At 61.9% G+C, this 24,904-nt stretch overlaps 2 protein-coding genes across 3 annotated transcripts in view; both read right to left on the bottom strand.

Moving 5' to 3' along the window:
* Positions 1–18,817, bottom strand: part of NUDCD3 (NudC domain containing 3) — a 31,890-nt gene extending 13,073 nt beyond the window's left edge. Inside the window, exons 1-2 of one of the 2 annotated variants that reach the window (XM_068920947.1) lie at positions 18,531–18,817; positions 14,701–15,014 (exon numbers count right to left, since the gene is read on the bottom strand). In XM_068920947.1, the coding sequence (XP_068777048.1) occupies positions 14,701–15,014; positions 18,531–18,728 (512 nt within the window). In that variant the 5' untranslated portion in view covers positions 18,729–18,817. Of the gene's footprint in view, positions 1–14,700; positions 15,015–15,458; positions 15,629–18,530 lie in introns of those variants that run through there. The other variant, XM_068920948.1, reaches the window with a different exon arrangement.
* Positions 18,818–20,721: 1,904 nt separating this feature from the next.
* PGAM2 (phosphoglycerate mutase 2) lies at positions 20,722–23,652 on the bottom strand. Its single transcript, XM_068920733.1, has 3 exons — positions 23,239–23,652; positions 21,281–21,461; positions 20,722–20,976 (listed from the first exon to the last, which is right to left on the bottom strand). Exons 1-3 carry the CDS (start codon positions 23,650–23,652, stop codon positions 20,807–20,809), a joined length of 765 nt encoding a protein of 254 aa, XP_068776834.1. The 3' UTR covers positions 20,722–20,806.
* Positions 23,653–24,904: the final 1,252 nt, after the last annotated feature.

The following is a 24,904-nucleotide window of genomic DNA, read 5'->3' as shown; positions in this document are numbered from 1 at the left end:
CCAATCCCAGGGTCTCCCCTCCGGCCCAACCGGTCCAGCCTCGAGGTCCGGCCACGGAGCATCGCCGCGTTCCCGAATCCGCCTGGGCTGCACCAGGCAGGGCCACGGGTCCGCGATGCCCGAATAGCAGCGGCCCGTCCTGCCCTCGTCACCCTCGGGCTGCGGCGGGCGTTCGCGGGGCCGCGCAGCGAACCAGCCGGCCAACCTGCTCTGGGTTAAACACCGGGTGGTTTTTTTTTTTTTCCGTCTAAGAGAATAAAATCAGAGCGAGCGTCTTTTTTGGTCCTCTGTGACCCGAGCACTCGGGTCTTTTGACGCCCTGCGGTCCTGCCCGCCGCTGACTGAGCATCTTTCGGCCCCAGTATCGGAAAAGCTGGAGGAGGGCAGGGTGTTTTTGGGCTAACGGGACCGAGGAGCTGGGAGAAAGAGGAGCTTGGCTTGTCCATCCCGCTATGACGTGCCGACCGAAAGGGCTCTGCGCCGTCAACGCTTTTCCAGGGACGCGGGGGCCAACGCCAGTCCCGCGCGCGGTGTTTGGGAGCAGCTCGGTTTTCCCTGCCGCCTCTGTTTTTGGGCCGCAGTTATCCGGCAGGAGGAAGGCGGAAAGGCCATCAGCTCGACTCGGCCCTGTCTGCGTCGGAGGAGAGAGCGCTTCCGGCATGCTCCCGGGTCCCTTGACGCCGCTCCTCTTCCACTTCCCGTCGTTTTCGCCCGAGCGCAGGCGAAGGGGCCGCGGGGCGACGCCGTTGCCGACGGCCGCTGCTAGCAAACCCCGGCATGTTTCCCCTGCGCGTCGCCGTCGGCCTGCCAAGGCCTCGCTGGGTTTTTCCGCCGCCGGCTTCGGCAGGAGACGGGAGAAAACTCAGCAGCAAGGCGAGGGATGCTAACGCACGGGTGCTTCATAGCGGCCCCGGGGGAAGGCAGTAGTTTTGGGGGTACTTTCAAGGGGAAACCGAGGCAGGGCGCGCTCCGCAGGAACCTCTCGTTGCTCTGCTCGCGGCATCGCAAATCCCCAGCGCCCGGCTGGGCAAGCCAAGGGACGCTGGGGATTTCGGGGACCGAACGCAAGCCTCAGCCTGGTTCCACATCTCCGACAAAAGGCTGACATCTCTCCCATCTCCCGAAGCATTTCTGCCTTTTTTTGGAGACTTTCCATCCAGATCCTCGCGCGGTCCGACTGTGCTTAGCGCGCGCCACCCTTTACGCCGGCGGCAGTCGACAAATTGGATCCAGCTTCCCGGCCGGGAAGCGGTTTCCTTCGGCCTCCTCGGAAACGCTGCGAGAGCGGTGCTGCCAAGCCGCGGAGGCGCTGCCGGGAAGGCAGCTCTCGCGGTTCAGACGCGCTCGTCGCCGTCGCTTCAACAGCACCACCGTGCAGCGGGCGAGAGAATTTCCTCGCCGCCGCGCAGGCGAACGCCGCCGCCGCCGGGCCTCAGCCCCACGGGGCCGACAGCAACTCCCGGAGGGGCAAAGAGTGGGACGGAGGCGCCGGACGCCGAGCGCGCGTCGGACGGCGACGCTCCCGGCCCGCCGCCGCGCTCCGCCGCGACGGCCGTCAGCTCGCCGGGGCGCCGAACCGCCAGCCGGACGGACCCCGTAGCAGGCGGTGGTGGCGGGGCCGCGCGGAGAGGCGAGGTGAAAACGCATCGGCTTTGCAGAAGCGAGGCTTTGGCGCCGCTCGCACTTGGCTGCCTGGTGGGGGGGCTGCTGTGGGTGGGTCTGTGTGTTCTGTCTTGTTCTATTTTTGCTCGCAATGTGTCATTTTGGGGGAGGTGAAACCTTTAACAATGCACCGGCGAGAAGCAGCCGAGCTGTTTTTGCACTCGGCGCAGCGGCAACTGCTGTCACCGACGTTAAAGCCTTTCCCCCCTTGCGCGGCCCTCCCCTGCGCCGCGCGGCCCCCGGCAGAGCGGCACGCGCCGGCGGCACGGGGTCGAACGCCCGGCGGCAGGCAGACGGCACCCGCAAACGGGGATCGGGAGCGCCGGGAGGTGCTGCTCGAGCGAGGCTAAGGCGGCTCCGGATTAAAGGCTGGACGCTCCAGGGACGAGCCTCACGCCGGGCTCCGCGTCGATCTCCACGGATTTCTTCGCATTTCTTATTTCAGGACGTCCAACTCCGCAAGGCGCGGAACCCATAGTGGCCGCAAGGCAGTTTTCTCCTCCGCGGACGCTCGGCTGAACGTGTTTCCCTTCTCAGAAAGCAAAAGCTTCAGCCACAGCTCTGTACCAGTGGCCCCGAACATAAAGCAGAGCGAGAGCAAGAACCAGATGCTGAAGGATTTGATTTACTGTTTTATATAAGGAGAAGTAGGGCAGCTCCTAGAGTTCCTCTTTACTAAGGATTTTCAGTGCAAGAATGCAAGAGTTGAGTAACAGATAGAGCGGCACAGAGTACCGGCCTGCTTCTGACAGACAGCTGTCCATCAGCCCTACGCGGCCAGCCGAGAGAAGAGCAGAGGTTAGCACGTGCCATGGGAAGGAGATGACTTTTTTGACTACTTGAAAACAAAAAACCAAAAAAAACCAAAAAAATCCCAAGGTTTTTCAAACCTACTTAAGGAAACCGATCCTCTTAGACGTCCTGGAGCGTCTCAGCCGTCCGAGCCCGTGATCGCTGCCTTCTCAAGGAGCAGGCTGATGGAAATTCCCCTGCGTGTAAGAGATACCTGGGTTTCGCGTAGCTGGGCATGCCAGCCCTGGCGGATTCAGCTTCCACTGCCTCCGTCACGTCCCGAACCGGAGGCCTGGCTCGGTTTGCTGCTGCACTCGTGGTCCTTCGGCCTCTCCTGAAGACGGCGCGGGGCTTTGCTAGCAGCGGCGGAGGAAAGGCAAGGAGACCGTTAAGCTCAGGTGGGGTCTGCGCCTTGCCAAGCGCTCGCGACCCCTCCGCGGCGTTCGTCTGGCGGAGGCGGCGCTGCCGAAAGGCCGAAGCAGCAGATCCCCCTTCCTGCCACCTTCAGGCACTTGGCATTCGCAGCAAGCTTTCCTCCGGGGCCAGCGCTGCTGTTTGCTCTTAGTCAAGGTGAATTATTTAGGCAGCTTTAAGGAAAACGTGTCAAGCCAGTTAAGCAATGCAGATGTGGAGGCGTTTGGAGAAGAGAAACAAAGTGGTTTCTCCCGATAGCTGAATTCGGGAGAGCGGGGCTGGCCGAGGCCAAACAGGACGGCATGGGGAGGAGGCCAGAGGGAAACCATGCCGCAGGGGAAAGCCAGACCGGCCCCGCAGGCAACAAACCCTGACCCAGCGAGAAATGGAGACCGAGATCTGCTTTCTTCTGCATTTGTAATCCTGCGGCCCTACCAGTACTCTGCCATCAGGTCCCACAAGCACATCCCCTTCACGAAAGCAAGCTCTCCGCTCCATGAGACATCGAAACAGGGGAAAATAGTGGGGGAAGGCCTTGTACGAAGTCAAATAGCAGAGAAAAAGCACCCCAGCTCCATGTTTTAACCACAGTTAGAGGCCCCGTGTGAGGCACGAAACCATCTTCGAGCTCGAGAGGTTGCCAAGAATGGAAAGAGCTCGTTAAGAAATAACAAAGTGCCTCGCAAGTAGGAAAAGCAAAAATTGGGCACAACGCGTCCGCGTTGCTTAACCCAAATAAGCACGCAGCGAGCGGGGCCTTCCACGGGGGACGCACGGCATGCCGCGAACCCGGCCGGCGCTTATTGCAACCATCAGACGTTTGGATCAAGGCCGCTGCTCCGTGACAGCAGCCTGGAGCGAGCGGCATCCGTCACCGCACTTCATCCCGAGTCCCCAGCACCGAGGTGACTCAAGGAGGCAGCGGCAAATTCGGGAAGAGAAGCTGCTGCTGACACGCGAGCGCCCGGGCAAATCCGCCACGCTGCGAGACACCAGGCGCCGCATCGGGGCTAGAGCGGAGGGCTTTTGCCCCCCGACTCGATCTGAAACGCCTGCTCCAAGCCGGACGCCTCTCTCCCAGCTGGTCCCGAATTGGAATTGAAAGATTTCCGCTGGCGACGAGAGGTGGGAGAAGGGCCCCGTCGCCTCCCGCAAGCCGCGGCACCCTGGTTCTCCGCCTGGCGCGGAGGGCGATGCCGGCCCGACGTTCCCGTCCCCTCGCAGCCAGCGCCGCTCGGCTCCGAGCGAGCGGAGAGGTTCGACGCACAGGTGCTGGCACAGCAGACCGCTCTGCAAAGGCAGAGGGCGGCGGGGAAGCGGGGCCGTTCCTCTGCCAGCACCATCCTCCTGGGTATCCCCCCCACCCTGTCCAGCTTTGCATGCTCCCGGCAGCATCCAGGAGCTTTTCCAGACCCCTTCCTTTTGGGAGAAAGGACTCCTGCCACCATCCGGCCCCCCGACGCTTTGCAACGCTCACCAGCCGACGAGGGGTGGCCGTCTTCGAAACGCCGGCGAATCCAACCGGTCGCCTTTTGGGCGGGCGGGGGGGGGGGCGGGAGCACCCGCCGCGCTCAGCAGGCTCCGGCGTTGCGGCGTTCCTTCCCAGCGCCTCGGCGAGCCCTGGAGCTCGTCCGCGACTCAGCTCGGGAGCGGAAGCGCCCCGGCAGCCTTCGCGCCGCTAGCGAGGCTGGGGGCAGCCCACCCGAGCGGAATTAATGGCGGGAGAAGGCGGGCGACGGGCGGCCAGGCAGGGCAGGGAGCAGGCAGGCGCCAGAGCCCTCTCGGCATCGGTACGTAAAGGCCACGTTCGCGCTACAGCACCGACACGAGAAGCGGAATATAGATTTCCGGAGAGGAAAACCACCCGCTCGGGGCTCACGGTCCCCTGCCCGCCAGCACGGCCACAGCAAAACTCAAAGGCGCTTCAAGCCGCACAAATGCCTGCACGACCCAGCGTCTGCCAAGCACCAGTTGGAGCTGGACTATAGCAGGAGGAAAAAAGGAAAAAAAAAAATTGGCTTTTAAGGTGACTTTGATGGGGGTCAAACGTGCCCTCTGCTCTTCGGGGCCCCGATGCGTGCCGGAGGGTGCTGCAACAGCCGAGCAACAGGGTAGAGAAGCCGCAAGTTTAACCTCGGAGGAGTGCTGCAGTTGCCAGACTATAGGGATCGTCTGTTTGGGGAAAAACCCAGGTTTGTGCTCTTTTTGCTGCTTTTGCCAAGAAGCCGAGAAGGACGCTCCCTCCCGCAACCTCCAGTCTTAGCATCTTTGGGCATCAAAGCATCAGGAACGCTACATTTGGTCCCTCTTGGTTTTGCCCGAGAAGCACCGAGGCATAAGGAAGGCGTACCGCCGGCTCTCAGCATCTTCGCTGGAGTCCTGGAGGCACCCAGTGCTTCATAAAGGCTTCGTTTATACATGACACTTCAGTTAATTAGGTCTTCGGCAAAGCATTCAGCAAGCTGAACACCAAACCCTTCCCTCTTACAGCTCAATTCACACCCGCAGTAAACAGGTGACAGGATCCACTCCACCTCTCTCCCAGTGTCAGCGAGCTCCAGCCTCCAGCACGGCGCTGGCCTACGAGGGGTCCTAGGGCCCTACGGACCTTCGGGGTCTCTTCCAGCCATGTCCAATAAAGGTGGGTTTGAGTTGGTGGAAGAGAACAACACCCCATATCTATATTGTTGGAAGGGCTCTTTCATGCCCGTGATGGACACAAGTTCCTCAGTACTTCCACAGTTGCCCCCTTACCCTGGCCTCAGGGCTCCTGACCACACATCTCCAAGGCGGCAGTGTGCTTCTCAAAACTGAGACGGGCCCGAGTCAGTAGACGTGCTCACAAAAAAAGATGGAAGAATGACATGCCAGAAGAAGCAGCCAAAGCCTTCCCCCTCGCCTCCAAAACTAGGGCATGATCCCAAGCCAGTTTGGGCTATGTGGCCCGCGCTCCCACCTGCGGTGAGGTCTGCTCTCCTTCACCAAGCCTCAGAGCTCCAACTCGCCACCCGGATGGGATCAGCAACCGAAAAGGCGGCAGAAAGCACCAAGACAATTCACCCCGGTACCATATCACATCGTTAAGCTTGGAAGCTGCCGTGAAGAGACAGGGCCAAGGCTCCCCAGCATACAAGGCAGACAGGCGCCCACTGCACATGAGATGACATCTCCACCACCCAACGCAACAGGGAATCCCCCCCAACCCGAAGCAGCTGGAGACCCCAAGCCCCCCCTTCACCCTGAACTTTCTCATGCATCGGGACCAAGAGGCTCTCGCCTTCTCCCTGCTAGACTAGCCAGATAAGCGGTTTGCTCTTTTTCCAGCTCACACTCTTCAGGGGAGCTTTTAGCCTTCCCTTTTGATTTCCAAGTTATTTATGGAGACATTCAACAGAGCCAACTTACAGACATTAGGTTAGTTTAAATGCCACCGCCAGCTCGCAGGAGAGCTTAGGAGTCGTCACCAGAGGGCTAGATTTCACTACTGCTGGGAAATTTAGGTCAAGGACAGCAGGACACGCTACTGTTAGGAAAAGTCTCCTGGGATCTTTATTGTTTGCATAGAGCTTGCACAACCTTGGGCTTCAGCGGTCTCCTTGGAGAGACCGACGCGCAACCAAACTGGGCTGGATTCAATTATAGCTCCCTTGGAAAAAGGGGATAAGGCCAAACAAACCTACCGGGATTGAATTGTGCAAGCGCAGGCAAATGTGGCCTTCCAAACTCTCAGCTCCCCACGCCGCGCAGACCTGACCTGGCCCGTACGCTCCTGACATTTGACGGCGTAACAGGGCTATGCTAGGCCCACGTTCCCTTTGGTAGTTTTCCACGTTACGTTTCTTCTTAAAGCAAGGAAACAGCTCTTTCTTTTTTAAATAAAAATCAGGCACACGTTGTCCCTCGGCCTCCAGCCCTGGGATTTTCTGCTTGTTAAGAGGAAAAAAAAAAATTCTAGGTTTTAATTTAGTTATTTTTGGTCCCTGGACCTAATTTTGGAGATCGGCACCTTGGTAGGGCAACCGAAGCCCTGAGCGATTCAGCGCGTGCCAGGGGAACTGGCACGCCGCTGCTGATCTCAGCAACCGAGTCAGATTCCCCCCCTTAAAGCATTCGCAAATTGGGCCCCGATTGATTTCTTAACAGCTGCAAAAGGCTCGTTACAGTCCACGGACAGCACCAGACAGAGGGCTGGGGGAGCTCATCTGAGGCTCAAGTGTTTCGGCCTTTTGAAAAGACGCTTCACTAGGAGTTGAGTTTCCAGCGCTACAGGAGAGGGCTTATGTATTAAAATGATTCTCCCAGCACCAGGCTCTGGTCTCTCTCCGTTGCGAGAAAGACTTTGTTATGTTGGAAGGAGATAATTTACGGCTCCTCTTGGTGGATTCAGAGAAGCTTCCCGCTTTCCCCGATAAAACCTGGACGCATCACGCCCAAACCTCAAACGCGCCAGCGCTGCAGCTTCTGCACGACAGCTCCCGAGAGCGAACGCAACTGAAAGAGCGCTCGCGTTGCACAAAGAGCCAGGACACCGTCCCGTTCCTCTCCCAGGTGTGACAGAGGAAGGAGGCCTGGCCAATTTGGGGCTTTTGAGCAATGAGGCTCGCCGAAAACCCCCCGTCCTCAGGCGGCACAGTCCGGGGCCGCGGCTCCTGCCCGAAGGCCGGCCAGGCGCTTTGGGGAGTGCTGGGAGAGGAGGGTTGGACAGATGCCGCTCGACTTGAGGGAGGACCAGGTGGCTGAGAAGAGATTTCTAGACGCACACACAGCGCCGGGATTGCCCTCGCCTGCCCGCGGGCACGGGGAGCCGACGGACCTCCTGGCCGCTGCCCTGCCAGCTGCAAGAACGAGGGGCTCAAACGCAGGCTGAGAAGCCACAAAGCAGGGCTTCCCCGTCGCTGCGAAGCTGGGGAACTCCTCGCTGCAGGACGCTGCGGACGCCGGAGGGTCGTGAGGGCTGAAAGTCAGAGAGGGAAAGGAGGAGAAAAAAAAAAAAGGCAAGAGGTATTAAACACCAAGCGCTCTCTCCGGCTGAGGAAATCGCCGAACCGCAATTTGCCGGAGGCAGGGGGAACATTCGGAGGAAGCGTCGCTACGCGCTCGCTCCGTTCTCCTCCTCTTCCCCGAGCGTCTGCCGCTGCTGGAGACAGGCGACGGGGCCAGATGGAGCCTCGTCGCAGCAGGTCAGACAGCTCTGTCTGGCTCCTGCTCTCGACGGGGACCGTGCGGCGCCAGGGGAGTTCCCCGCGGTGGCTCGCGGCACCTTTGCGCAGCCGAAGAAACGGGAACCAGGACAGACTCTCCCTTAAACATGGATCGGGATCGGCTCCACCTTTCTGGGGCAGGCTGGAAGAAGACGGCGGACTCCGCGCTGCGCCGATGAGCTCACCAAGAAAGCCCAAAGGGACGTCGGGGACGGAAACCGGTTTCACCGGCTTCTGGGCCGGGCAGCGCCGGAGCCAGCGGAACAGGAGCATCCGCAGGGGAACGCAGGCTCTGCTCCCTTCCCCGGCCTTCGCTCGCGGGAAAGGCGCGCCAGGAAAAACTTGGGACAACATCGCCTCCGAGTCCAACAAAATTGGCCTCCGAGTCAGGTGGGTGCAGCCGGCACCCACAACGATACCAGCAGCCGCGCTGCTCTGCTCAGGGTGATCAGCTTTCCCTCCGCAGATGGGGAATTTTGCCGCTTCCGGTCCCATCTCCACCGAAACCCTTAGGAGAATGAATCCACACTGAAAACCTACTGCAAGCACCTTGTAACGGGGTGGGTGGGGGATCCATCTGGGCTTTCAGCAAAGCCAAGCGGTTGCTAAGTTGAATTAGATTCACACAGGAGGCTCGTGGAAATTTCCCAAAGCGCTGCCGTGTCATCTTCAGGAGGCAGCGCGGCGTGCTCGGCAAAGGGTTAATGCCGAGCCGCACAGGCCTCCAGGAATGGAAGCGGCCGCTCTCGGGAGAGCCGGAGCGTCGGAGGAGTCAGCTCACCAGATTAACACGTTTCAGTCCAATTTTATTCTGCCTCTCGCTAGGGACAGCGAGCCGGGAAGTACACGAGCGATTTTGTAGGTCACTGCCAATCGCAGCCACCCACTTAGCGCGGCGGGCCCTCGCCCAGCGCCAGGACGGGGCGCAGCAAACGCTGCTGCCTTTTCGTACCCTTCCCCAGCGCAACCGCGCCGCAGCGGTGGTGGAAATCAGCTCCCCAGGTCACACAGGGCAAAAGAGCTACAGGTTTTCCAGGCAGCTCAAAGCAAGGTAGCGATGGAGCTGAAAACAATCCCCTTCTCACCACAGCCCCTTCCTGCCACCTCTTTTCTGCTCTCTAAGCAGAAGGGATCTGCTGCAGTCAATGCACGGTTGGGCCGCGGAGGTCTCCAGGCCCCAATTTCATCTTGCTCCAGCTCAGAAACACAAGTCGCGCCATGCCGTGCCCCCCAGCAGCAGCAGCTGCAAACCCTTCCCGGCGGATAAGGGCCCTCGCCGGGACCCGGCATTTCGCCGCTCCTGTTCAGAGCCCTGGAAACTTTCCAGCTCTGGGCGCGCTGCGCAAAGCAAGCCAGCACGAACTGGGTCAGGCAGGTGCTGCTGCTCCGCGCCGAGCCGCGGGCCTACGCGGACGGGAGGGTGGAGGGACCGGCAGCTCCCTGCTGCCAGGGGAGAGAGGCAGGAGCCGGGCTGGAGTCGCATCAGGGATAAGCGGTTAGAGTCCGTGCGTGGCCTCTGCCTGGGGGAAGCAAACTAACTCCTCGCTGACATTGCCAGTGCTGCGGCCATCCTATCCTCTGCCTATCTTCCCCAGGAACAGGATACACTCGGTGCTAGACCCTGAGGGCTTGCTAACATCAGGTCGGGACCCATTTTAGCTAGAAACGCAGATCTGCCGAGAAGCAAGGTGCTGCAAGAGCTCCCTGGAGCCCTCCACCTGACCGTCTCCGGACGGGGGCACACAAGCCCCTTCCGCATCTCCCTCTAGGCTTCCGGAGATGCCTCAGCCGCAGCACGGACCCCGAGCCCCGCGTCTCCATCGCCTGCACAGTCACGTCAGCCCCCCGTCCCAAAAGGTCCTTCCTTGGAGACTTCCCCCGCCTGAGAAGAAAATGCCCTGCTTCTCTTTCTCGCGGGTTGTTCTCCCAGGCCCAGCACAGGCTCTAACAGAGGGCCACAGAGAGCCTGCAGGTGCCCTGTCCGGTGACAAGCAAGCCCGGCCCGCGCGCAAGGGAGTGACGCGAGGATTTGTCAGGGACAAAACGTGAAAGGAGAGACGCGAGGGACAGATGCAGGGACCGCTCAGAGAGAAAAGAGTAACGTGGGGCATTTCCACACTCGCAGGGGCTTCCAGAGATGCTGCTGTGAACCTCCTGCCATCACCGCCCCCCGTTCCCCGAGGAACCCCCAGGATGAGGCACCCGAGAGAGGACGGGGAAAGCACCCAGCAGAGTCCAGGCTTGGAGAAAGAAGCGAGAAGAGGGGAAGCAAGAACTGGAGTCGGCAAGCACCAGCTGAACGCCGAGGCCAGGCTGCGCGGTGCCACACGTGGGTTGCTGGGCGCTATTTTAAATGCTATGTGGCAAATGTATGCAGGACGAAATCCAAGTTGGGGGAAGGGGAGGGGTGCCGGGTGAAGCGGAGGTGTTTGAAATTAGGAGCTGAGCTCAGGCGGGGACGGCTCCTGGGAGCAGATGGGGGAAGAGTCAGCTCGGCGGCCTGCAGCGAGCTGCACAGCTGCAAGGCGCGTACCAGCCTCAGCACCGCGTTCGCGCTCCCTCCGCGGAGCGGCCCCGTCTCGGCGGGGGCGCGAGGAGGGCAGGCGCTCCCCTCTGCCTTCCCAGCGAGCCGGGGAAGGAGGAGGAGCGCTCCCAGGGCAGCTGCAAGCCAGGCTGAGGAGCCGGCCTCTCCAGCAACGTTAAGGAAACCTTCGGTCTGCCTTGGCGCAGCTCCAGAGACCCTCGCTAACTCTTTACGCACCCACAGTCCTCAGCAGGGTTACGTGGCAGCCTTCCTAAAGGAGAGGAATCGCATCACTGTCATTTTAAAGCAGCAAGAGGTGAGGGACTCGGAGAGACCTGGCCAGAACAAGGAACCGAGCTCACCTCCTATCCCGCCGGCAACGCTTTGCACCTGCAAAACAGGCTTGATTTTGCTCTCCTCTTACAGAGCAGCCCTGGAAAGGCTGCTACCGCCCTGACGCGCTTCGCAAGATGCTCCCGAACACGTGTCCCAGAACCCAGGAGCAAAGCGAGGCTCTGATGGGAGCTGGCAGATCTGGGATGTTACCTGCCCTACATTTACAGCGCACTGACGTTGACAGAACGAGCGAGTTTTTATATAGATTTGGGCAGCGGTGGTTTTCTTATCGGGGCGGGCGGGGGGAGGGGGAGGAAGAGGGAAAGAAGGGAGATGGCAAATATTTTTGTTTAATCTCTTTCCTGCATCCTTGCTGCCAGAGTTGCACATTATTCATGCGCCCCTCGTAACCAGGCTGGTGGCTCGGGGTTTTGCTCAGAAGGGGCTGTGCAGAATTAAGCAGCCGGTTAAATTATTAATAGTCTGGCAGGGGGTGCTCTGGATGCCTGTTCCTGTCCCTGCCACCTTTTGGGGGGCTCCAGTGCCCCCCAGAGGCACAGAAACCAACTACAGCGTTTTGATAAACCTGTTGGTCTCTCTGCCCTACTTAGATGCCGCAGACAACCTTTCCCTTTTATCCACGTCTGGCTAGCTCGGAAACACAGGCTCCTGGCCTCGACACCACGGCGCTGTAAAAGGCTCACCTAGTTTGGCTGCCTTCGCCTGGTTTCACTCGTCCACGCGCAGATCCAGCTACACACAAATTGGGGAGGCAGCAAAGGGGCCCGTGAATGTTTCAACTGGCTTATCGAGCCAGGCAGTTTTGGGCAACAGGAGAAGGCACAGACACATAGAGAGGAGAAAAATAGCCCATCGGCCAGGGCAGAAGCCACAGGAGCACCTTTGCTCAGCTACCTACGCTGAAGGCAACTTCTTGTCGTGGCTAGATCAGCAACGGAGGTGCTAAGCAGGGCCTCACGTTTGATGCCACGTCCCGAGGCTGCGAAACAGCATTTGAGTATCTGAAACGGCATTTGAGGATCTAGGACGTCAGATCGTCCCATCGCAGGCGTTCGAAGGGTGGAAGATGCAAGGGCTGCTCTTTGCGTACCAGCATCCAGGAGCGCCGCGCAGCACGGTCACAACGAGCCAGCCGGCTAAGCAAGCGCAGGCTTCTCACCCCCTGCAGCAGAAACCGTCCCCGTCGGCTCCAGCAGCGCTAACGGTCAGAGACGCATCCTACGCCCTCATCGGCCCTCAGCTTCCTTTCTAATCCCTCCAGTTTCCTTCCCGCTGCCTTGACATCTGTTTTTAGGCAGCTAAATACCACTTGTAACAGCTGCTGCCCCCAACAACAAAAGGCTTGAGTCAAAATTTCACGGGGGAGAAAACACAACAAACGTGAACCGCAACCTGGCATGAGCAGCCTGCGTTCAGGTCGGCCTCAGCTCGCTCCTGCTCGGGGCCTCACCCGGGGGCTTAAGCTTCTCCCTCTCGCTTCCTTTTAGGATAAAGCAGGGTTGGAAACGCACAGGTCAGAGCTGTGGCTGTGCAGCCTGGGGAGGAACAAGGCAGAAGAGATCTGCCAGCTCTAACAGGGCTTTTCTTGGCTCGTTAATTTTGTGCGGGTGAGAGGTGTCAGACTGACAGCCCCGGGGACGATCTTTCTTTCGCAGGACAGCTCCAGCACAGGCAGCAGAACTTGGCTTTTCAGGTGACTTCATTTTTGGCTTCTGGCTTATTTTTATCCTGCATGATATGTGTCAGACTGGTCAAGTCAAGCACAAGTCCTTCTCCTCTTTTCCATTTGATCAAGTTACTTGGCAGGCACTGTGCCCCTGAAGCGGGCACCCTTCCATCACCAGCCCTACTTCTCCCACGTTCAGATCCTCCTTTCTACCTTCTGCCTTGCCTTGAGCCAAGGATACAAGCTCCAAGCCTGCAACGGTCCCTTCAGTTATCGTTCCACAGCCTCCAAGATTTTGTCTCTCAGCCATCTCACTGGCTGACAGCCCCCGAAAACCTCTCCAGACTGAGGATCTCCCCAGAGGCTTGTTCTCACCACAGATGAGTCCAAGACTGGCCCAGAGGACAAGGATCACTGGCCTAAGCCATACTCCTCCGCCACCCTGTTCCCACTGCTTCCCCTCACCAAGGATCACTCAGATAACAGCAGGGACGAACTAGAGCAGAGCCCCCCCACGCAACCGGGAAAGCAGTGTTAGAGGCACAGCAAATGCACTCGCAAAGGCCCTGCTTTGAAGGCTCTTCAGGCCCCACCTCACATGCATCGAGGGGCCGGAAGGACGCGTGAGGAGCCCCAGCTGCTGCGCTGCGGAGGCTGCTGGGCCATCCGGGCGTGCTGGGAATCGGAGCACCGCACGGGCCAGGGAGCGCACAGTGCTGCCTCCGTTGCAGCGCCAGGCGCTTCGCTTTCCCCTCCCTCCAGTTCTGCCCGAGGAGCCCATAATCCTTTGCCTGCAACAGTTTAATCCCTCGGACGGGAACAGGCCTCACAGAGACACCCTACAAGGAGTTGGTGTGTGTCGATACAGGACTCAGAGGATGTTCTTAGGGCCTAGGCTCTTGGCATGGCCATCACTAGTGGCTCTGACCAGGAGAGACACTGGGGAAGGAAAGAGAAGACCGTGGTCTGCCAAGGCCTGTCCACAGCATCCTCTCCCTCAGGTGAAGCAAAATATTGACTCAGGCAGCAAGGATAAACAGGAGCTTGAAGCATATTGCACAGCATTGAGTTAAGTAAGGCAAGATGGCTTTTTTCCCCCCCCAGCACTGGGGTTAAGATGACACATAATAAAGGAACAGAAAAAACCTGCACAGGATCCCACGCTCAGGTAAGCAGTTCATAAAGGCGAGCCAAAGCTAATGTCCCCCTGGTCAGCACACAGACCCAAGGTGGAAGAGTCACAGACACCCCAGGAGGACTGTGAAGCAAGGACATCTTTTAAAAACAAACCATTTAGCCCAGTTTGAAAGCAATCGAGTCTGGTCAAAGAACATAGCTCAAGAGAAAATGTGTCACAGCACATGATCCACCTTCAAAGTCGGCCCTGCTCTGAGCAGAGGGTTGGACCCGAGACCTCCAGAGGTCTCTTCCAACCAAAAGTATTTGACGACACTGCTGGCCTCGCTGCCAGCTGGGCCTGCCCACAGCAACTCACCGGTATTACGATTATCTATGTGAGCTCCTACCTGGCTGCTAGGACGTCTCACAGCATGCTATCAGGACACAGATACAGAGGGGAGCCAGGGGAGTCCAACACTGAATTGCTGTGCAAAAGGGTAACGGGACGGTGCCAGGATTTCCCAGAGCTGCTACGGTCAGGCAGGACCATCAGCTCAACTGCACTACGCCGAGCACCGGCAAAGAGATCCAGCTCACCACAGCCAGCGCTGGGGGGAGGCTCACAGACCGGCTCAGCTGGCAGCTCGTACAAACTGCTCTGCGGGGTTGCGCGCAGAGACATGATACCCTCTCTGTTCAGAGAGGAGGGGAAAAAAACAAGGTACCTGTAGGGGAGCAGATCTCTGCCCTCCCACGGGGAATTACGCAGCTGCTCCAGCCGCGGGGCCCGCAAGGGAAAGTCACGAGACCTTCCTGAAGAGCCGAGTGCCCGTGGAGGGGTGACCGCCCCTCTGCCCCAAGGACAAGGGCTGTAAGACAGAACAGCTAACACAATCGCACTGCTCCCATCATCTGCCTCCCCCCTGCTAGGGGCACGAAGGAAGTAGCATAAGAGAGACCCTTACGTGGGCAGTTCTGCTGGCCGGGGCTCTGCCGGGGCAGCAGCCCGGGGCGGTTCTGCCGACGCAGAACTGGGTGCTGCCGGGGCTGCGTCCTGGGCTGCTGCCAGCTCCCGAGGCCCCGCAGCTCCCCCAGCATCCGGTGCCGGCACGCGTTCCGCTGTCGACTCCATCTCGATCTCCTGAGCTGCAGGGGACGCTTTCACCCTCTCCGCTGCTGCGGCAGCCTCCTCCTCCTCCTTCTTCCTTAGCTTCGCTTCCAGCTCCCGGCGTCTCTTCTCGTCGTCCTGCCGGGCCATCCGCTCAAAGACTTTGAATGCCTGAAAGAGAGCGAACCGAGCAGATCGTCAAGCCACCAAGCTCTGGCTAAGAGGCTGGGGAAGATGGAAAGGAGACTCGCCATGTACTCGGGGCACATATCACTGTCCCTCCCTCTCCAGGATCCATGTGCCCCCCACTCCCTACCCCTGCCAAGTCTGAGTTGCTTAAATCACCAACAAAACCAGCCACCGATCGTTCTGAAAGTCGCACATCCCCATTAAACACCCTGACATCTTTGGAGAAAGCCCAAATTCCTAGGAGCTGCTTTGAAACCGTTTCTTGGGGTCTGTTCCAGCAGCCAAACTCACATCAGCCTCTGCTACAGGAAAGGGGGCTGGTTATTCCAGCAAAAAGCAACTAGCTTTCCCTCGCCTCCCCAGCCTGCTCTGCACACCCTCATCAATACTGGCTGAACTCCCGGCTAGTTCCCCACCTTCCCTCACCTCATCTTGCCTTCCAGCACTGACTAAGGAGCTGTTTGGAAGCCCAAAGCTCAAACCCAACATCCAAGGCATAAACAGGACGAGGTCCCCCAGGATAAACTACATGACAGCCGGTAGGGTAGGGTCCAGCCTGGGGCGGGCAGGGTGCTGGCTGAGAGCAAACGGACTCTGAGCTCTTGTTTAGCCAGCACGAGTGAGACGAACAGTGACCTTGTGCATGGTTTTGAGCCAGGACTGACTGGTTTTCAGGCAGAAAAAAAGGGACTCTGTCAGAGAAAAACTATCCCTCCGCACCACTCAGCGGTGTGGCGGGTAAGAAGGTCGCTCCCCAAGCCAGGCCCAGCCAGCTGACCCCAGCGAGGAGATAGCATTTTCTCCCGAACGAGTCAAGGGAAAGGACATCAAAGCAGAGCCCTGTTGCTTCACCCCAGATTTCAGGCATTTGCACAGCACACCTCAAAACCGAATAAGCCAACTCAGTTTGGTCCACAGAGGGAACTGAGCCCACCTGCTCCCTGCAACAGTACCAGACTCCAACACTTCACTCTTTCTTAGGGAGGTGAAGCAACGGTATGACAAGATATAATTCCACCCTCAAGTTTGCTTCTAGCCGTTCAGAGCAGACGCTGTGACCATCTAGGGCAGGCTGGAGGTTAAAAGGCAAATCTGCCACATGGACAGAGCAGCCTAGCAGCGCCGAAGCCGACGGAGGTACGACGACTATGGATCTGTGCCCCCACCTCCTCCTCAGAGCTAAAACTCCTTCCAGTCAACAGAGAACCGTGCAACTCGTCAGGGTAAACACCCGCCCTGGGCTAGAAAGCAAGCGAGAGTCAAATACAGTCCTCGCTCCCTTCCCTACACTGCCGGGGAACACTTCCGAGCCGACTTCAGCGCTTTCCGCTTCCCGCAGGAGACCGATCCTAGGCCGGGGACCAGGCACACCCAGGCCAGCCAGGGCGTGCAGCAGCACCGGCAGATCTGATTTCTTCCTCTGTGTTCGGTACTTGTAAGGCAAGGGGGGGCAGTGCGGGGAGGCCTCACACGAGTGCTGTTACAGCAGGACACGCGCAGCGTCACATTGGGTCTGCCTTATTCCCCTTAACCAGAGCTTGTTCCCTGCTCAGGGAAGAGGCCTGCGGGACAAAGCAGCCCGAGAGAAGGGAGAGGAGGGAGATGGACATTTGTCCCACTCCTCTCCCTTTGAGATCCCTTTCTTTTTCCCCACTCCTCCGTGTCCCGGCTTTCCTCAGTGCCCACCCCCAGCTCCTTCTCTCGAGCTCACAGCCTTTTTTTCCTGCGCCCACCCCGCCGGCAGCGCCCGCTCAGCCTGGCAGCGAGCTGATGAAAATAGCCCCGCGGCTGCTCCGAGGGCGGCAGCTGCTCTGCGACCAGACCCCGGGCAGGAGCGGGTGAAGCCAAGATCAGTCTAAAGGGCAAATATCCCAAACGGAGAGATATCGCCCTCCCCGAGAGAGGTCAAGGCACGGCATTACCTTACATCTCCACAGGAATCCCAGGCCATGACTCAAACGTGCTATTCATAGACCGTTTCCCCTGACCCGCCACCAAAAACGAAGCTCAAAGCAGCCTGAGGCAGATCACCCAGGGTGACACCTCAAACCCATCTCCTTCCCCTCGGGCTACAGCCAAAGCCCCGAGCCAGGAGAGGGGACAAAAAGTCCCTCTGAAGCACCCCACACCACCCTATGCCTCGAGCAGTCTCTTCACTCCAGACCCTCATGGCTAGGGCCAGGGAGCAAGCAAACGGCAGCCTCAAATAACATCTCTCTCGGGAGAGAAATACTTAGGTTACAGCGTTGTGGTCTCCCTCCTTGCACACAAGCCCAAAACAGTCCCTGGGGAAAACGTGAGAGCCACCACAACAGCTAAGCGGCAAAGGCCCGCGGCAGGGTGCAACCCTGGGCGACAGGGACACGCCAGCCGGGGGGTCGGCGACACAGGCTCCCTCCCGCCGTGGGCCACCCCAGGGTGGGCGCAGGGAGAGGGAACGGGGTCTCGCATCGGCCTGTCTGCCACCGCTTCGTGTCCACGGGCTGCCAGAGCTGGGAAGAAGCCCTAGTCTGAGCAGATGAACACCTCCACCAAGCCAGGCCCCCATCTCTCTCAGCCCTTTTCCTCCTTCCTAATAAAGATTAATAACAGACTGCGACAGCCTTGAGTCAGAGACCTCTAGCGCTCAGTTTTCAAAATACCAAGCCCAGCCCAGCTCAGCTGTGGAAACAAGAGTTTGGAGCATTTGCCGTCTCTCTGACTGCTACCAGCAACGCAAAAAGGCCCTGCCCTCCACGTGACATCCACAGTCTCTTCTCGCTTTTTCCTGCTACCCAGGAGCCCCAGCTCCCGCAGTTTGGGTCAGCAGCATCTGGCGAGCCCTAAAGCGAACCCCACTTGCCCAAAGTGCTGCTGGCAGTTGCCTTCTTCGCCTGTTGCCCTCGACACTGCCTGAGCTCCGAGAGGGCATCAGGCCCCAGCTCCTCCCGCGAAGGCCTCACAGGCCCTGCCTGCCCTTTGGGGCTCCTTGTCCTCTTGTTAAGGGCGATCCTTGCCATCCACTCCCCCATCAATCTGCCAGGACACCTCTCCCACCTTGCCCCTGCTCCTCTGAGGAACAGCAAGGAGCATACTAGGCAGCAGCAGCAAGCTGGAGCTTTACTGTGTGGCCTCCTGGTCTCGGGGTCCCCCACCTTCCTGGGTCTTGCCCCACAGGCTGCTGCTACAAGGCAGGTCCAGGCAGCCACCCTCTCCCCTCCGGCTCCAGCACCGGGTGAGACATCCACCCCTGCAAAGACGGCGGGGACCGTCGCTCCGCAAACACGCCTGCAAAGCTCAACGGGAAGGACAACAGCAACCGACGGGGCCTTCAGGCCTCCCTGCCCGACAGCCCGGCCCGGCCGCCGACCCTCCCGAGGCCACCGGCCACCCTGAGGCCTCCAAGGCCTCGGGGCCGGCTCGGAGGGCAGGGCCGCGGCGGGGGGCGCTCTCGGGGGCCCTCAGGCGCCGAGCCGGGGCGGGGGGCCGCGGCGAGGCCCGGGGCCGCCCCGCCGGTACCTGGAGGGCCATGGCCTGGGCGGCGCCGGGCGGGAAGCCCAGGCGGTCGCCGGGCCGCAGCAGGAGGCGGTAGAAGTCGGTCTTGCGGTAGAGGAAGCCGAAGAGGACGCGCAGGAACTCCTCCACGTTGCCGACGTGCTGCAGGATGCCGAGCAGCGCTTGGTCGTACATGTCGGTCAGCGCCGCCGCGGCCTCCATGGCGGCTCCGGCCTTCGCCCCCCCCGCCGCCGCCGCCGCCGCCGCTGTCACGGCAACCGGGCCCGGCGGGCGCTTCCGGTCCGCCCCCGACAGCGCCCCCCGCGCTTCCGCCAGCGGCCCGCCGCCCTCAGCGGCCCGTCCGGAAACCGTTCCCTCCTCTCCCCCCCCCGCCCTCCCGCTCCGCGCGGCAAGGTTCCGAGGCAGCGAGCGCGGAGGCCGAGCTAGACCGCCGCCGCCCCACGTGACGGCAGGCGAGGCGGCAGGCGCCATCTTGGTTGTGGGCAGTCGGGCGGGCGCGGTCGGGGGTCGCCGCCGCCATCCCCGCGGCCCCATGGCGCCCCGCGGAGCCCCCGGGGAGCCGGGAGCCCCCGCCGCCGTCCAGGGCCTCCCGCCGCCCGCCGTGGCCGGCAATGGCGGTGCCGGGTGCCCCGGGGACAGGCCCGGCCAGCGCCTCCCACGGGGCCCCGGCCCCAGGGGTCAGTGCCCCCCCCCTCCTCCGGCCCCATGGACCCCTCGGGGTCCCGCGGTGCCCGTGGGGTCCCCCCGCCCTGCCCCACAGTGCCGCAGGAGCCCCCCAGCCCCCCCAGTGCCGCCTGAGCCCCCCCCAGCCCCCCAATAGTGCCAATGGGACCCCCCCAGCCTCCAAGATACCTAGTGGGACCCCCTAACCCCCCGATAGTGCCAGTGGGACCCCCCAGCCCCCCAAGAGACCCAACGTGACCCCGCCAGCCCCCCAATAGTGCCAGTGGGACCCCCCAGGCCCCCAAGAGACCCAATGTGACCCCCCCAGCCCCCCAATAGTGCCAGTGGGACCCCCCAGCCCCCCAAGAGACCCAATGTGACCCCCCCAGCCCCCCAATAGTGCCAGTGGGACCCCCCCAGCCTCCAAGATACGTAGTGGGACCCCCTAACCCCCCAATAGTGCCAGTGGGACCCCCCAGCCCCCCAAGAGACCCAATGTGACCCCCCCAGCCCCCCAATAGTGCCAATGGGACCCCCCCAGCCTCCAAGATACCTAGTGGGACCCCCTAACCCCCCAATAGTGCCAGTGGGACCCCCCAGCCCCCCAAGAGACCCAACGTGACCCCGCCAGCCCCCCAATAGTGCCAGTGGGACCCCCCAGGCCCCCAAGAGACCCAATGTGACCCCCCCAGCCCCCCAATAGTGCCAGTGGGACCCCCCAGCCCCTCAATAGAGCCAATGGGACCCCCCCAGCCCCTCCAAGAGAGCCAGTGGGACCCCCTAGCCTCCCAGTAGAGCCAATGGGACCCCTCAGTCCCCCCAAGAGACCCAGTAGGACTCCCCCAACCCCCCAATAATGCCAATGGGACCCCCTAGGCCCACAAGAGAGACAATAGGACCCCCCAGCCCCCCCCAAGAAAGCCAGTGGGACCTCCAGCCCCTAATAGAGGCAATGGGACCCCCCAGACCCACCAAGAGAGCCAGTGGGACCCCCCAGCCCCCAATAATGGCAATGAGACCCCCCCAGCCCCCTGATAGTGCCAATGGGACCTCCCCCAGCCCCCTCAACCCCCCCAATAGTGCCAATGGGTCCCCCTCCAGCCCCCCAATAGTGCCAATGGGACCCCCAAGCCCCCCAAGATACCTAGTGAGACCCCCTAACCCCCCGATAGTGCCAGTGGGACCCCCCAGCCCCCCTAAGAGACCCAGTGGGATCCCTCAGCCCCCCAATAATGCCAATGAGCCCCCCCCAGGTCCCCAAGAGACCCAGTGTGACCCCCCAGTCCCCCAATAGTGCCAGTGGGACCCCCCAGCCCCCTAAGAGAGCCAGTGGGATTCTCCCCAGACCCCAATAGTGCCAATGGGACCCCTCCAGCCCCCCCAAGAGACCTAGTGGGACCCCCTAACCCCCCGATAGTGCCAGTGGGACCCCCTAGTCCCCCAAGAGAGCCAGTGGGACCTCCCCCAGCCCCCCCAGCAGTGGAGCACCGCGTGGGCCCACCCCAGCGGCAGCCAGACAGTGGGACGCGGTGGGGCCCAGCCAGCCTTTATTTTGGGGAGGGGGAAGGGGGAAAAAGGGGGACAGGGACACGGCCACGGGCACCCCTCGTGGGCGGTCACTTCTTGACCTTGCCCTGGGCGGCCACGGCCTCCATGGCCTTGCGCACGGTCTCCTCGTCGCCCAGGAACTGCATGGGCTTGGTGGGTTTCAGCGCCGCGTCCAGCTCGTAGACGATGGGGATGCCCGTGGGCAGGTTGAGCTCCATGATGGCCGCGTCCGACATCCCTGCGGCGCGGCGTTGGGGGACAGGGACGTGCGCGTCAAGCCGGTGGTCGGTGGGGACGCCCAGATCCCCCCCCCAACCCAACCCAACCCGACCCAACCCAACCTGACCCAACCCAACGCAACCCGACCCAACCCAACCTGACCCAACCCAACGCAACCCAACCGGCTTCGGGGAGGGGGGAAACCTGAGCCGGCCGGGAAAGAGGAAAGGCCAGAGGAGCTGGAAATAGCCTTGACCTTCAGCGGCAGGGGGAACGGAGACCCAGCACCCGCGGGGGCCGCCGGCAGGGTGGCTGGCACCCACCTTCGAGGTGCTTGACGATGCCGCGGAGGCTGTTGCCGTGCGCGGCGATGAGCACCCGCTTGCCGGCCTTGATCTGGGGCACGATGTGCTCGTTCCAGAAGGGCAGAGCCCGGGCGATGGTGTCCTTGAGGCTCTCGCAGCTGGGCAGCTCGCCGGGCTTGAGCTCGGCGTAGCGCCGGTCCTGGGGGGGGGGTCACCGTGCCGCCCCGTTACCCTCCTGCTGTCCCCCTCTCTCCCCTCGTCCCCTTCCCTCCGTGTCGCCCCGTGTCCACGTTCCCCTCCTGTCCCCATGTCTCCTATCCCTGTTCCTGCCGTGTCCCTCCCATGTCCCGATATCTCCCCACGTCCCCCCATGTCCTCATATCCCCCCGTGTCCCCCCGTGTCCACATCCCCCCCATGTCCCCATATCTCACGTGCTCCCACGTCCCCATTCCCGTGTCCCCCATCTCTGTTCCCTCCGTGTCCCCCCTTATCCCTCCATGTCCCCCTATCCCCCATGTCCCCCATGTCCATGTTCCCCCCATGTCCCCAATCCCTGTTCCCTCCGTGTCCCCCCATATCAGTCTGTGTCCCCATATCCCCCCATGTTCCCCATGACCCCCCGTGTCCCTCCATGTCCATGTTCCCCCCATGTCCCCATATCCCCCCATGTCCCCTCATGTCCACGTTCCCCCCATGTCCCCATATCCCATGTCCCCCCATCCCTGTTCCCTCCATGTCCCCCCGTGTCCCTATATCGCCCCACATCCCCCCATGTCCCCATATCCCCCCGTGTCCCCCCATGCCCTCAAGCCCCCCCATCCTCATTCCCTTGCGTTCCCATTCCTCCATGTCCCTGTCCCCTCACGTCCCTTCCTGTCCCCATGGCCTGATGTGGCTGTGGGGGGGGGACAGGGTGCGAGTGGGGTTGTGGGGGCACGTGGGGGCACGTGGGGCTGCAGGCAGGATTGCATGTAGGGTGCAGAGACGGGTGCAGGCAGGATATGGGGGCTGGGGGGGTGCAGACACCGCTGGGGGTGCAGGCAGTGGTGCAGGGGGTGCTCAGGCAGGATATGGGTGCAGACACGGGTGCAGACATGGGTGTGGGGGGTGCAGGCAGGGCTACGGGTGCAGACACGGGTGCAGCGGGGGTTGTGGGGGGGCGCAGGCAGGGCTGCGGGTGCAGATAGGGCTGCGGGGGGGTTACAGGGGGTTGCAGACACGGGTGCTGGGGGTGCAGGCAGGGCTGTGGGTGCAGACACAGGTGTTGGGGGCTTACGGGGGGTGCAGACACGGGTGCAGGGAGGTGCAGGGGGGGTGCAGGCAGGGCTGCAGGTGCAGGGGGGGTGCAGGGGAGCAGACATGGGTGCAGGGGGGGTGCAGGGGGTGCAGGCAGGGCTGCAGGAACAGACACGGGTGCAGGGGGAGCAGACATGGGTGCAGGGGGGGTGCAGGGGGTGCAGGCAGGGCTGCGGGTGCAGACACGGGTGCAGGGGGAGCAGACATGGGTGCAGGGGGTGCAGGGGGGTGCAGGGGGGGTGCAGGGGGGTGCAGGCAGGGCTGCAGGAACAGACATGGGTGCAGGGGGAGCAGACAGGGGTGCAGGGGGGGTGCAGGGGGTGCAGGCAGGGCTGCGGGTGCAGACACAGGTGCAGGGGGAGCAGACATGGGTGCAGGCAGTGCAGGGGGGTGCAGGGGGGGTGCAGGGGGTGCAGGCAGGGCTGCGGGTGCAGACACAGGTGCAGGGGGAGCGGACATGGGTGCAGGGGGTGCAGGGGGGTGCAGGGGGGGTGCAGGGGGTGCAGGCAGGGCTGCGGGTGCAGACACGGGTGCAGGGGGAGCAGACATGGGTGCAGGGGGTGCAGGGGGGTGCGGGGGGGTGCAGACATGGGTGCAGGCAGGGCTGCGGGTGCAGACACGGGTGCAGGGAGGGTGCAGGGGGGTGCAGGCAGGGCTGCGGGGGGGGGAAGCCACCCACCTTGCTGATGACCTGGTAGTAGGGGTGCTGCTCGCCCATGGGCGGCGGGGGCACGTCGAAGGAGCGCCGCCACACCTTGACCTGCTCCTCGCCGTGCTGGGCGGCCGTCTGCGCCTTGTCGAGGCCGGTGAGGCCGCCGTAGTGGCGCTCGTTGAGGCGCCAGCTGCGCACCACGGGCACCCACATCTGGTCGGTGGCGTCGAGGATGAGCCAGAGGGTGCGCACGGCGCGCTTGAGCACCGAGGTGTAGCAGACGTCGAAGGCCAGGCCGGCGGCGGCGATGGCGGCGGCGCCGCGGCGCGCCTCCTCGCGGCCCCGCTCGCTGAGCTCGGCGTCGAACCAGCCGCAGAAGCGGTTCTCCTGGTTCCACGTGCTCTCGCCGTGCCGCACCAGCACCAGCCGGTGGGTGGCCATGGCCCCGCTGCCCCGCCGCCGCCGCCCCCGCCGCCGCCGCCGGCCCCTTTTATAGCCGTCCGGCTCGGATGGAAATAGCCCTCGGGCCCGGCCGCCTCGGGACGGGCGCCAGGGCGGGCGGACGGACAGCTGGACAGACAGACGGAACGACAGACGGCTGGACGGGCGGACAGACGGGCGGCTGGATGGATAGCTGGACGGACAGACGGAACGACAGACGGCTGGACAGACGGACGGACGGACGGCTGGACGGACAGACGGAATGACAGATGGCTGGACGGGCGGACGGACGGGCAGACGGACAGACGGACGGCTGGATGGATAGCTGGATGGACAGACGGAACGACAGACGGCTGGACGGGCGGACAGACGGGCGGCTGGATGGATAGCTGGACGGACAGACGGAACGACAGACGGCTGGACAGACGGACGGACGGACGGCTGGACGGACAGACGGAACGACAGATGGCTGGACGGGCGGACGGACGGGCAGACGGACAGACGGACGGCTGGATGGATAGCTGGATGGACAGACGGAACGACAGACGGCTGGACGGGCGGACGGAACTACAGACGGACAGACGGATGGCTGGACGGACAGCTGGACGGACAGACGGAACGATAGACGGCTGGACGGGCGGACGGATGGGCAGACAGACGGACGGGTGGGCAGTCGGACGGACGGACAACTGGATGGGCAGACGGATGGATGGACGGGTGGGCAGACAGATGGACAGATGGACAGAGGGATGGACAGGCGGTCAGATGGACAGATGGACGGCTGGACGGACAAACAGATGGACAGATGGATGGACAGATGGCTAGATGGACAGACAGACAGCTGGATGGATGGATGGATGGGCAGATGGACAGATGGACGGATGGCTGGATAGATGGATGGACGGACAGACAGATGGCTCGATGGACGGGTGGACAGATGGACAGACAGAGGGATGGACAGATGGATGGACAGACGGATGGACGAATGGACAGACAAACATACAGACAGACGGAAAGACAGCTGGAGGGATGGACAGGCAATTGGACAGACAGATGGATGGACAGACAGACAGCCGGATAGGCAGACAGATGGACAGACAGACACATGGACGGACAGACGGCTGGACAGTCAGCTAGATGGGCAGATGGACAGATGGACGGACAGAGAGCAGCACTGGGGATTCCCCACCCCCACCCCGAGCAGGGAGTGCTGGGATGTCCCAGACTGGGGGTGCTGGGAGCCCCCTGAATG

Source organism: Struthio camelus, chromosome 27 (genome assembly GCF_040807025.1).
Source record: "Struthio camelus isolate bStrCam1 chromosome 27, bStrCam1.hap1, whole genome shotgun sequence".
In the NCBI taxonomy this organism is placed as follows: Eukaryota; Metazoa; Chordata; class Aves; order Struthioniformes; family Struthionidae; genus Struthio; species Struthio camelus.
This window is presented reverse-complemented; position numbering and strand designations above follow the sequence as displayed.

Bases quoted from the DNA above. Each gene is read 5' to 3' on its own strand.
- PGAM2 (XM_068920733.1), bottom strand. From the start codon at position 23,652: ATGGCCACCCACCGGCTGGTGCTGGTGCGGCACGGCGAGAGCACGTGG. The intron at 21,462-23,238 runs GTGGGTGGCTTC...CCCCCCCCCCAG, and splicing joins ACTACCAGGTCATCAGCAAG to GACCGGCGCTACGCCGAGCT. The intron at 20,977-21,280 runs GTGGGTGCCAGC...GCCGCGCCGCAG, and splicing joins CATCGTCAAGCACCTCGAAG to GGATGTCGGACGCGGCCATC.